The sequence below is a fragment of the Canis aureus genome, chromosome 1, assembly GCF_053574225.1.
Source record: "Canis aureus isolate CA01 chromosome 1, VMU_Caureus_v.1.0, whole genome shotgun sequence".
NCBI classification, from domain to species: domain Eukaryota; kingdom Metazoa; phylum Chordata; class Mammalia; order Carnivora; family Canidae; genus Canis; species Canis aureus.
Genome location: NC_135611.1, coordinates 14,720,282 through 14,732,623, shown reverse-complemented (window position 1 = coordinate 14,732,623; position 12,342 = coordinate 14,720,282). Strand labels below are relative to the sequence as shown.

Genomic DNA, 12,342 nt, shown 5'->3' with positions numbered 1-12,342 from the left:
AAAAAATAGATACACTTAGAATTGATTTCTAGCAAGAGTTGGGAGTTATGCATGCTCTAACATCTGTTTGTATTTGTTTCCCTTAGACACAGACAGCAATTCTGAGGATTCTGGGAATCCGTCAACAACCCGGTTTACAGGCTATGGTTCTGTCAACCAGACCGTCACTGTCAAGCCACCTGTTCAGATTGCTTCATTAGGAAGCGACAACGGAGGCCTTTTAGAAGATCCCCTAAATGCACCCAAGTATCAGCATATTTCTTTTATGCCAACTTTACACTGTGTCATGCACAATGGTGCCCAGAAGTCTGACGTGGTCGTTCCTCCACCCAAATCGGCTGATGGCAAGACGATAGGGATGCTCGTTCCCAGTCCCGTTGCTATTTCTGCAATAAGGGAATCCACAAATTCTACCCCCGTTGGAATCCTGGGACCGACAGCTTCTACTGGAGAGTCAGAGAAACACCTTGAATTACTGGCTTCCCCGTTACCCCTCCCGTCAGCGTTCCTCCCCCACAGCAGCGCCCCCGCTTTACACCTCACGATTCAGAGGCTCAAGCTGGCGCCACCGCAGGGGTCTTCCGAGAGCTGCCCAGTGAACATCCCGCAGCAGGCCCCCGCAAGTCTGAGCCTCGGGTCACCAAGCACTGCCTTTCTTCCCGTCCACAGCCCAGGGACCTTCCCGGGCTCTCCTGTTGCTACCACGGACCCCATCACAAAATCCGCATCCCAAGTGGTAGGACTAAATCAAATGGTGCCTCAAATCGAGGGAAGCACTGGGACCGTCCCTCAGCCTGCCAATGTGAAGGTAGTTCTCCCAGCAGCCGGCCTGTCAGCCGCCCAGCCACCAGCTTCCTACACCCTGCCAGGCTCCCCCCTCGCCGCCGGCGTGCTGCCCGGCCAGAGTTCCAGCGTGCTCAGCCCCGCGGCCACGTCGGCCCCGAGCCAGGCCCCGGCCACCGGGCAGCCCGCCGTGCCCACCCACACCCCGGGCCCCGCCCCCAGCCCCAGCCCCGCCCTGACCCACAGCACCGCGCAGAGCGACAGCACGTCGTACATCAGCGCGGTGGGCAGCACGAACGCTAACGGGACGGTCCTGCCGCCACAGCAGCAGCTGGGCTCGGGGCCTTGCGGCTCCTGTGGGCGAAGGTGCAGCTGTGGGACCAACGGAAACCTTCAGCTAAATAGTTACTATTACCCCAATCCGATGCCCGGACCAATGTACCGAGTCCCGTCGTTCTTTACTCTGCCATCCATCTGCAATGGCAGCTACCTCAACCAAGCACATCAGAGCAACGGAAACCAACTTCCTTTTTTTCTGCCTCAGACTCCTTATGCAAACGGACTGGTGCATGACCCAGTCATGGGGAGCCAAGCCAACTACGGCATGCAGCAGATGGCGGGATTTGGGCGGTTCTATCCTGTGTACCCAGCACCGAACGTAGTTGCCAACGCGAGCGGCTCGGGGCCCAAGAAGAACGGGAACGTGTCATGTTACAACTGTGGTGTGAGCGGACACTACGCACAGGAGTGCAAGCAGTCGTCCATGGAGGCCAGTCAACAAGGTAATCATGAGAGCTCCCAGAGGACTTGTTTTTGAATGTGCCCGTCCCCCCCACCTTACCGAGCACGGTCATCCTGTTGTGGCAGAAAGAGCTGGCGTGTGTTCATTGACCGATGATGTGCTTTCAGTGACAAATCCGAAAATGCAGATGGGAAAACCTAGCGTAGACCCAGGTCACACAGCACGAGGAAGTTGAGAGGAATTCAGTTTCCAAGGAAGGCACAATAAACCACTAAGGCACTTTGGAAGGAATATGACGGGAGTTTGCGTTATATAATGTCAAATCTCTTGCTTGCAGCACTTTTTTTTTTTTAAGCTACAATCCCGTTTCATAGAATATGCAAAATTTTTAAATACAGAAGAAGTAGGAAGTGATGCAGGCATCTGACACGTAGGATTTTTAGTTACTCTTTAGTCCATCCATGCGTAGCCAGCTGGCCTCATGCACATTCCCTCATGGTGCCCTTTTCCCTCCCAGCAGATGCTTAAAAAATGCTACTGCATTTTCAGGAACAAAATATTTAAGCACTGGCTTGGGAGCAAGGGAATTATTTGAACTCTGCTTAATGTCATTACCGCCAGAAACAAGAAAATGTTCTTAAATGAGTATGAGTAAGATGGCAAGTTCAGCAGAGGAGATGTCAGACTGTTACCTTGCCCTTGGATTTTGCTTTTGTCATTTTGCCAAATCTCATCCAGGGGGAAAACAAAGTCTTGAGTTGCGGGTGTATACTTGGCATTTTGAAAGGAAGATTGAGTTTGATAGCTTTAGGTTGCACTTAAAGCACACACGTCACATTACTCCTTGAAGGTAACTCGTATTTACCATTCTGGAACCGTAGTGGCGCGGAGGAAGCTGCCTTCTGCCGGCATGCCCGTTTGCTATCTTGTAGTGGTTTGTGATGCGTTGCGTTGTAAGCAGTGACTTAGCACTTCTGTCTTTCCCGTTTTAGGCACTTACAGACTGAGATACGCACCTCCCCTCCCCCCTCCTAATGATACGTTGGATTCTGCAGAGTGAAACAAGTAAAGCTTGACTGCTTAATACCCTGACGCGTGGGGGAGTCATGGTGGGGTGTGGAGGGGAGGAGAGGAAAGGTATTTTATTTGTGTTTCTTTGTCTCTACATTTCCTAGATTTCTATGCAGTTGGGAGTTTTCATTTCTCTTGTACTGATGTCCAAAACAAAAAAGAATGCATTGCTTTTGAGCCTCTGGTCTCCTGGTTCAACAACAGGCTTATCTGTATGATACATGTAATTTAAACATCCAGACAAACTATCAAAAGGAAAATGTTTGCTGTGCTTTTTTTTTACACTGAATACTTGCTGTGTGCAATGTTTACTGAATCTTTAAAACTGTGTATTTGACCTTTTTTTACAACACTGGTGACAGTCATATGGTTTTGAAAAAGAGAAACTTCACTTCTTCCATGCTCTTCTCACTTTCACCCTCAAGGACACACGTCTCCCTGTCACCTTCCTTCCAGCAGCCTGTGGCAGGGGCAGCTGGCCATGCAGCGGTCCACGCTTCCGTAACCTGCCTTGCCTGTAAATCGAAGGTGAAATGTTTCACCTTAATCTGAAAGGAGAAATCAAGTCCCCAAATTGTGTGTATATACGTACTAAAACAGCATCACGTAAACACATATATGCAGTGCTTGTGGTCCAAATAAAAAATAAAGTGGAAGAGAGAGGAAGAAGTAAAACCATATGAAACTGAAAAAATAGGATGTCTGAAGTGGACAAAGAGCTTTTTCTTAAAAAAAAAAAACAAAACAAAAAACAAAAAACCACGAAACTTTTTACTTCATCATACTTTTTTAGCCTGTTGCTTCAGAGAGACATAAAGTGAACAAACTAGTGTGAGTGTTGTTCTGTGTGTCTGTGTCTGTAACGAAAGTCGACAGCCGATTTCACTTGTAGTCTACCATTGTGTCGTGCTAAAGAGACACTACCTGAGTAAAGATCTCTTCTTTTCTCACACCAACTGTAGCAGTGTTACGTTGTGTTTAAAATGTTTATTGCAATCTGAGCAGAAGCTCTGCTTTCTGCAAAAGTCAGGTTTGTTCCCTCACCGTCTCTCGTAGCAAAGTCACTTTGATAACAGTTTACCACTTTGCTTGATTATAATGTGAAAGACTGAATTCTGAGTGTGTTAAGATGGTATTAATCATGTCAGTGTCATGTCACTAAGTTTAATGCTGCTGTTTAAAGAAAAAAAAATTTTTTTTAAAGCCAATCTATGTACTAAATTGCTTCCAGGTAATTTTTGATTTCCTAAAGTGCACTGAGATTATCTGGAAGACTGGGTGTATTTTTGGAACTGCTGCATTCAACAGCAATGAGCAACTACCACTGTATAGTCCTAGGTTTGGGGTCGGGGCTGGTTTTGTTTTCCCATTCCTCAGTACAGAGCAGAAATGACAGATTTTTGTTGTGTGAAGTAACGTTGGTATACAGCAGAGGAACTTAAATACTTGGTCTTGGTTCAGAAGCCTAACAGATTGCTAGACGAAAGGAAAAACTTGAAGAAAAAAGAAGCTTCATTTAATGCTTCATAGGTAGCGTTTATATTTATAGCAGCAATGTACATTTGAAACTAACTTTCAGGGTGGGAGTTAAAGGGGAAAGGGGGTGGGGATGAAGGGGTAGATGAAAGCTTTAATTTAAAAAGAAAAAAGTTCGAGTAAAGGAAATTATTTTGATTAAATATATTTTATTTGATCTGGGTATTTTTGGACCACATTATTAAATTAATTGTTAAGCTGCAGTTGAGCTGTTCCAGTGAGAGTTTTGATAAGCCACGTATGGACCGCATTGTGAATCACTTGCCAGTTGTACTTTATGGAGCTTATTTTATGATTTAAGATACTGTACTGTACATAGGAGGTATGTTACCTTCTCCTTATTTGTATGTTTACCATATACTTTGATATTTGAAATGTTATGTACTGGAAAGGCCACTTATATTTCTAGAACAGATTGGATTTTATGCAACCCTTTTTCCTTGAATTAACAGCAATAAAAAAAAATGAAAAACAGCTTAAGAATTGTGGTTTATTGCAAATTTTGTTAAAAGTGAAAGTAGGAGGACATCACGAACATGGTGATTCGTTTTCTCTCTTTAAGGAAAGCAGCCCTTTTTCCCCTGGAGTGCGGGGCAGTGAATCGCAAAGGTTTTCTTACCATCTGGGTGTTGGTTCTTCAGTGTTTCGTCCCCAGCAGGCCCACCGTGGGTCTCCTGTGTGGGCCCAGAGTGGCGTGGCGGGGGGAGGCTGTCCTGGCTGGAAGTGGGGAGAACCTGCTTTACTTTGTCAGGCATCTTACTAAGGACTGTGTTTCCAGGCAGCTCTCAGTACATGCAGTAGGGAGTAGCCTTGACTCCATTGGCTCTGTCTTCTCTGACCCAGTCCTGAGTCCATTTCCCGTACTCGGTGATTCACGGGGAGATGGTCTTAGCATGTAGTCCAGTCATCGGCTGGTCCCGATGGCTGGGGTCCCTCCAGTTGTCACCCAGCATTCTCAGTAGTGGACACTTGGGGGCTCAGCACCCAAGGCAGCAGACAATTGTCCAGAGCCACCTAGGGAAGGTTCCCTCTGGGTCCATTTGGGCAGCGGGCTTGGAACCGTCCCAGGATCCCTGATGGTGTCCAGAGCACAGCTTTACCCTTAGCCGATGGCACCTGCCCGGGGCACACGTCCCGAACTGCCCTCCTTAGCACGCAGGCTGCCGAAGGCACTGGTCCTGTCCCCTCCCCAGCCCCCTCCCTCCTCCCTCCGTCCTCTGCTGCTCCAAGGAGCCCATTGCCCAATGCTTGGTCATTCCTGTGCTTTGGTTCTCTCCCGTCTCAGATCCTCCTCCCTCCCACGAACAGTGTGTTCCTTTTCTCGAGCTTTATAGAAAAGGTGTCTTTTTCGTAGTCTTCTGTGATTGTCTCTACTCATCTGGTTTTGCGGTCCTGATGTTACATTCCTACAGTTTATTCATTTTCCCTAACTTGACAGTGTTCCATTGCATAGGGGGACACGCACACAGTCACAATGCATCCATTCTGTCCACAGACATTTGGGTGGTTTTCATTTTCTTTGCTCTCACGGGAGCTGTTTGCTACCAGTCTCCTGGTTCACGTGTGCAAGAATTCTCGAGGCCTTAAATCCAGGAGTGCAAGTGCCAGGCTGTAGGACATACTGACATACTCGGTTTTCCAGGATTTGCCAAATCATTTTCCAAGTGATTAACAGGCTGACCACATCTGATCCAGTCCCTCTGTCCCTATCCTGACATCCTCCCAAACTGATGTGACGGTCCATGGAAGGCGTGGCACAGGACAAGCAAGGGTACCCTGGCTCTGTGGAGGAAGGGCTTGTGAAGAGGGGCAGGGCTTGGACTGTCCCTGGGGCAGGTGGCCCAGGACCGCGTCAGTGTTTTGTGGCTGGGGAGGTGGGAGGAAGAAACCAGGGCAGTTTGGCAGGGGAGGGAACATTTTGAAAGAGTTGTGAGGTTTGTGGTTCAATAGGCAGAAAGATTCAGGCTGGAGATTGTGATATTGATTGAAAAATTAGAAACTACCAAGTTTTAAAGAGAGGAGGAGCATGTCAACGATGGTATTTAAAGAAACTTGGATGGTTGAGGAAGGACAGTCTGGCCCTTTGGACACTGGTTAGGGTGTGGGTGAGGCAGCAGGAAGAGCGGGGCTGGAAGAGGCCTTGGGCCTCTGAACTTCATTGTCCCCGGACAGAAAATGAGACTATTTTAAATTGTGGTTGTGAGGGTTAAATGGATGAATATATGCAAAAGGTCCAGCATTATGAAACAGCACCAGGAAGGCACTCAGATATCCGTTGAATTCGATTTTGATGAAAAGGAAGATTGAGGTTACTGGTTAAGACACAGAGACCTGAGTCTAGGAGGGCAGTGATCCGGTCCTTTGGGTGGCGAGGAACCTGGCAAACACACTTCTGCCTTATTGTTAAAGTTAGTTATTTCAGCTCTGTCCAAAAAAAAAAAAAAAAAAAATATTCCTTGTCCTCAAAAATCAACGCTCGTTGGGGAGCTTACCAAATTTTGGCAGCTCTGGGCTGAGTCGTGCAGTCCTGATTATTCGACCCTGGAGTAGAAGAAGTACATTTACAAGGCAAATCCACATTTAACTTTATGTAAGTGCTAAAAAATCAAATTTTTCTGAGAAGATTCCATAAAGATTAAAGCACAATGTAAAATAATCTTTTTTTTTTTTTTGACAGGTAGCATCTAGTACTTAAGAGCATCATCCACTTGAGCTTGGAAGACACCTTTTTTCAATTCTACATACTGATTACAAAAGCACTCTAAGGTTAAGGCAGTGAAACCAAATGGAGGCAAGCTGGGACAGTAGTTCAACCCCATAACCCTTCCATTACTTCATCTCAAAAGAATAAAGAGAAATGCTGACTTCTCCCACCCTGGCCACCCCGCAGAAGGGCCCATTTATTTTCAGGGAAATGAGGTGTGGGGGAGTGAGGAAAACATGGTCACTGTATGTCTGGACCTTCCTTTTGGGGCGTTGGAGGTGGGGGTGGAGCTATGAGAATGAAGGGCTCTAGGGTCCAAGGGCTGAGAGGCAGGTGTCACTGGGGCGGGGGGCCCTTTACATTGACCATGCACAGAGGGCAGCGCTGTCCTTTCCCAGCACATTGGCTTCCACGGTTTGGATTCCGAAGGGCAATCTAACAGCATTTTATCACTGCTTACAAATCGCAGCGATTGTGCCTATAACATGCGGAAGTAACTTTCTTTGCCGAATCTCAAGAAATTGACCTAATTCTTAAATTCCTCTTGAAAAATGCGAGCCCTCTGGATTGGAGTGGGGGTACACGTTGCCTGGACTCTGTTTGCAAAGTCTGTCCATCTCGGGAGCACAGGGGGATGTAGGCTCCCTCTTGCCTGCTCTGGAAAGTGGGGCGAGTCACAGACCCTTCGGCCCACAGGCTCGCTGTTGGCCAGTGACCGCATTTCGTCGTCCCCAGAGCTCTTCTCCCGAGACCCCATTTTGCTACTTGAAATTGGGGTGTGGTGGGGGGGTGTGGGGTGTGGTGGGGGGGCTCGGTGGTTCTTCATTTTTCTTTTTTTTCTTTTTCCTCTTGCAGCTCCAACTGGGTCCGTGGTAAATGGAGGTCTCAGCCAGCCTCTCACCAAAAGAAATTGCTAATCGGGAAGCAGCGCCACCTGGTGAGGGACGCGGACAATGCCAGCAAGCAGATGTTCTTTCCCACTGACCTAATTTAGAGAAAATTGAACGTAAGGCAGAAAACATTTGAGACTGTAAGCCTGTGCCCAAAACCTTAAAGAATGCAGGCAGCTGGCCATAAAAGTAATTTGAGCAATCTCCTCTATCGGTCATCGCATTCAAAGTTTATTATAAACATCTGAAACGCACTGATGGTCCTTGACAGTTTCCTCTGCACTCTCCCCCGTGCCGATCGGTCAGCACAGTGTGGAGGGCATGGGACCTTCCTCCTTCCCATCTTACAGATTTGGAACTCAGAGTCCAGCAGGGGGGAGTGCCAGAGACACACCAATGGGGAAGACCAGGCCCCAGCTTACCTCCTGCCCCGACAGGTGCTTCTCTGCTGAACCCGGGCAGTGACCTGGTAAGCCCTGTAAAACATAAGAGACCCATGATCTTAACACCCCTGGGGCCTCTGGACTTACAAGAGCGGATGGGGGCTGGGTCCTAGCTGGTCCGAGCATCTCCTTTCTGTGTCTCGTTGAGGGACTTGAAGATGTGGGATGAGGGAAAGTTGGCAGAGATGGGAAACCCGGGACTTTCAGAAGTAGCTGTTAAGCGCTTGCCTGTTTCTGATAAATTCAGGGGAAGCAACTCTCACCTACGTCCAGGGTTTTAAACATGCGCAAATATCCTCCGTTGGAACACTGAGTTTTTAATTATCTTCAGGTATCTCGATAAATTGAGCACTATGTGAATATTCCGTTAGCGGGGAGGCTGCAGAACTTGAGAAACAGCAGAAAAGAAGTAGGGCGAGCAGCAAAGACACGTAACTGCTGATATGTTTAAAGCTCCGACACGTAGACCGTCCCAAGCACTCCCTCTACCAGTTACCATCATTCCCAAACAACCCAAAGGCCAAGAATGACGGCAGCAAGATTACCTCCAAGCAGGAAGTGACAGTGACCCCTGCCCCGAAAGCCTTCCTAAATGCTAAGGATGCCACCAAGTTACCTAGTTGTTCCTCAGTGCTCATTCTTGCTAGCACATCAGGGCCGGGTCATGTTTGTAACATGGTCACTCAGTTGTGTCCCGGGTGCCGTCATCAAGTGAACTTGTAGAAGAGATGGCATTCGTCGTGATTTTGTTCCCGGCACCCACCCACAGTACACATGACCTTTCTCCGGCTCATTGACGGAATGGAGGAAACATTTACTCTATAAAAGAGGAGGATCAAATTGACAAAATACGTAAAGCACTCCGTGTCTGACACATAGTAGGTGCTCAAGAAATTCATAACGGTAGCCAATACCTTATTGCCCAAGATGCCACTAGCCCATTTCCGCGTCCATTTTTACAGTAGGGGAAATGGCACAAAGGCTGAGTATCCAAGGGCACAGAGCAATTATTAAGGGCTCGTACCCACTGGGCTCCTCTATAGCTATGTACCTATGTCGTGGGATTTTTGTAGGCATGTCAGCGTGATGGTACAGCGCTTCCTGTGATGGGATCAGGCCAGTGGGACTCGCAGGTAGGTGCTACCTTAAACTCTGTCGTCTTGAACACCTGGTCTTCCTAGACCTTTCGTTTTCTTACTCGAAAGCTGACTTGGAAAAGATGGTAGAGATTGAACTAAATGATCTTGAAATTCTGTGACTTGAATCTTGCTTTTTCATTTTAAGGGGTTTATTGAAGTTTTAGAATTCTTTGCCTTCACACTTACTTTTGGTTTAACGGATTTGAAGTCCTTGTTGGGTGTGGTCAGGAACACAAACCCCAACTGTGGGCAGTAAGCTGATGGGAGGGAGAATTTTCCAGGTCCTTGGGGGACAGCCCTGAGGAGACCCCACTAGGTGGCAGTGTAACCAGCGTGCTGGCTGTGGGATCCAACTGAAGAGCGCTTTATGTTCCTGCTTAACACACACACCCCCCCCCCCCCCCCCCCGTCCTGACTTGCTCAGTTCATCCCTCCTTGTATTGATAAAAGTTTCTATTTGTGGGGCCTTTCAGTCAAAAAATAAAGCTCATATTCCCGAGTCTTGTGCGGAAGGAAACAGAGTTAGGCATAGCCTGCACACTGGCGACACCTAAGGTCCACGGATGAGAAAGGCTTTTACATCTTCAATGGTCGAAAAAGAGTAACTCTTCATGACACATGAAAATTATATGAAATTCAAATTTCAAAGTCTACAAATAAAGTTTATTGCAACACAGCCACTCATCCATGTGTTATTACGGCTGCTTTCGTCCTAGGACAGAGCCTGAAGTAGTGACAGTCTCTTTATGGAAGAAGCTTGCTGACCCCTGACCTCTATCAGCCTCATCTAAATGAAGAGGACACTTTCCAATGTCTTTAAAGTTCTGAAGTGTGAGCGTAGGAATTTGCAGGAATTTGCACTGCGTCCTTTTGGTGCTGTTTTCTTGGCACAATAGAAATAGCGAGGGGTGCGGGAGCGGGCCTGCCCACGTTCAGGCAGCCGCTTAGCAGACGTCCCTTGGCTGCGACCTCGGAGTGTGGTAAGGGGCACACCTGGCTGTGACCTGGTGACAAGCGGGGGACCACAGGGAGTGGAGAGCTGGACTCTGGCAGCCCAGAACTGGGGAAGGGGCCTCAAAGGCCACAGCATTCTCCCTGGGCCAATGGGCCAAGAAGCAAGGGCGCGGGGCGGGGGACACAGCGTCCTTGGTCCTTGACGAGGGGCTGCAGAAGCGCTGCGGCGGCGCCCCGGGGGGGCAGAGGGGGAGGGGCGGGCGGGGGAGCGGGTCGGAAAGAAAATCCTGCCTTCTGCGGGCTGGCGCGGTGTGTGCGGCCTTGGATCCCCCGAGGAGCCCAAGCAAAACCCCAGGTTCCTGACTCCCTTCTGCAAACTCAGGCCTACGGAATGGGGTGCCCAAGTCGGGGGGGGCGGGGGAGCAAAGCAGAGCCGGCAAGGGCGGGAATGACGCCGCGCGGGTTCTGAAGGTGGGGAGCGGGGTGTGCCCGAAAAGCAAACGTGGTTTTTTTTTTTTTTTTCTTGCCACCACTGGTCCTTGCGGCAGGATCAGGAGTCGCCACCAGAGAGCTTGGCAGTTGGGGTCCCCGGGGCGGGGGGGGGGCGGCGCCGGGCCGGGCCGGAGCTGCAGCGCGGTCGCGGGCCCCTTCCCAAGCCCGGGGCGGGGGGCGGGGGGCGGCGGCGGCGGCGGCGGGGCCTCCCTGCCAGGAGCGCGCGTCCGTGGCCGGCAGGGGGCGCCGCCGAGGCTGCCCGCCGGGTCCTGGGCGTCCGCGGCCTCCCGCGGGCTGGGTCCCGGGTCCCCCCGCCCCGCCTCCGGGGCTCCCGCCGTCCCGCCGCCGACCCACAGCAGCCGGCCCGAGGGTGCCCAGGTGCAGGCCGGGCCGACGCCGCAGCGCCGCCTCCCGGGACTCGTGGGGACGGAGAAGGCGAGGCCGGCGCCCGGGGCGCCTGGTGGGGTTCCGGGGCGACCCGGCACCGCCAGGCGAGCGCTTTCCCAGCGTTTCCGAGGGATCCACCTGCCAACCAGTGAGTGACAGAACAACTGTATTTAAGCAGGTCCCTGGACACCCGTCCACGCTCAGGCCAGTTGCGGTTCGTCAAAGGCGGTGCCCCTAGCGACCGGCGTGCTCCGGTTTGGATCCCAAGCTGCCGCCTGAGCGGAGCCCCAGCTCCCTCCCTCCCCGCAGGCGCAGGTGACAGGTGCGCCCGCGGGCCCGAGCGTGGAGCTCAGACAGACACCGGCCCGAGCCCAGCGAGCACATCGGGAGCTCCACACGTTGTTACGTTTCCTTCAGGAATGTTTTCTTGTTCCAAACCCACCTACCTGTTTTAGGGCCTTTCAGAATTAGGAATGCCTCTTTCCTGTGGGTTAGACTGCCCCGTCTGTCCTTCGGTTTGTGTTAGCTTCTTCTGTTTCATATGATCGTAATCCTCCCATACGTGTATTTTATATCTTTCCTTTTTATAATGGATGAGCCAATACTGATACTTCGATTTCTAAAGTTCATCGTATTAGGGTTCAGGGTCGTGTTATGGCAAACGTGTGACATGTACCCACCACCACCGTCTCCCACAGAACAGTTCCACCGCCCTTCAAGCCCCCTGTGCTCTCTGCTTCCTCACCCGTCCCTCCCACCCCCAGCAACCACGGATCATTCTATTGTCTCCATGGTTTTGCTTTTTCTAGAATAGAATGTCACATAGTTGGAATCATACAGGACGTAGCCTTGTCTGATTGGCTTCATTCGCAGGGTAATTTGCATCTATGGTTCCTCTGTGTCTTTACATGAAATGATAGCTCTTGCCCTTTTTTTGCTGAATAATTCATTGTGTGGATGGACCAAAGTTTATCCGTCTACCCACCGAAGGATATCTTGGGTGCTCCCAGGATTTGGCAATTATGAATAAAAAACTGCCCTTAACATCCATGTGCAGGTGTTGTGTGGACATATATTCTCAACTTATGGGAAAATACCGAGGAGTGCAATTGCGGGACCATGTGGTAAGATAGGGTTAGCCTTATAAGAAACCTCCAAACTGTCCTCCATCTCGCATGGCTTCCACTTTGCATCCTCACCA

At 49.9% G+C, this 12,342-nt stretch overlaps 1 protein-coding gene and 1 long non-coding RNA gene across 5 annotated transcripts in view; one reads left to right on the top strand and one right to left on the bottom strand.

The window, feature by feature from the left end:
- Positions 1–9,988, top strand: part of ZCCHC2 (zinc finger CCHC-type containing 2) — a 63,625-nt gene extending 53,637 nt beyond the window's left edge. The window contains exons 13-17 of one of the 4 annotated variants that reach the window (XR_013375990.1): positions 87–1,565; positions 2,518–2,662; positions 6,810–7,051; positions 7,692–8,195; positions 9,243–9,988. Coding sequence is in view for 1 of the 4 variants with exons in the window: in XM_077891055.1 (XP_077747181.1) it covers positions 87–1,565; positions 2,518–2,585 (1,547 nt within the window). In the remaining 3 variants the exon portion in view is untranslated. Of the gene's footprint in view, positions 1–86; positions 1,566–2,517; positions 4,607–6,809; positions 7,052–7,691 lie in introns of those variants that run through there. The other 3 variants (XR_013375983.1, XR_013375979.1, XM_077891055.1) reach the window with 3 other exon arrangements.
- LOC144310294 (uncharacterized) lies at positions 4,311–11,893 on the bottom strand. The gene is made up of 3 exons (XR_013376000.1): positions 11,588–11,893; positions 8,149–8,202; positions 4,311–7,821 (listed from the first exon to the last, which is right to left on the bottom strand). It is a non-coding gene; the product is annotated as an uncharacterized LOC144310294 (long non-coding RNA).
- Between the last annotated feature and the right edge of the window lie 449 nt (positions 11,894–12,342).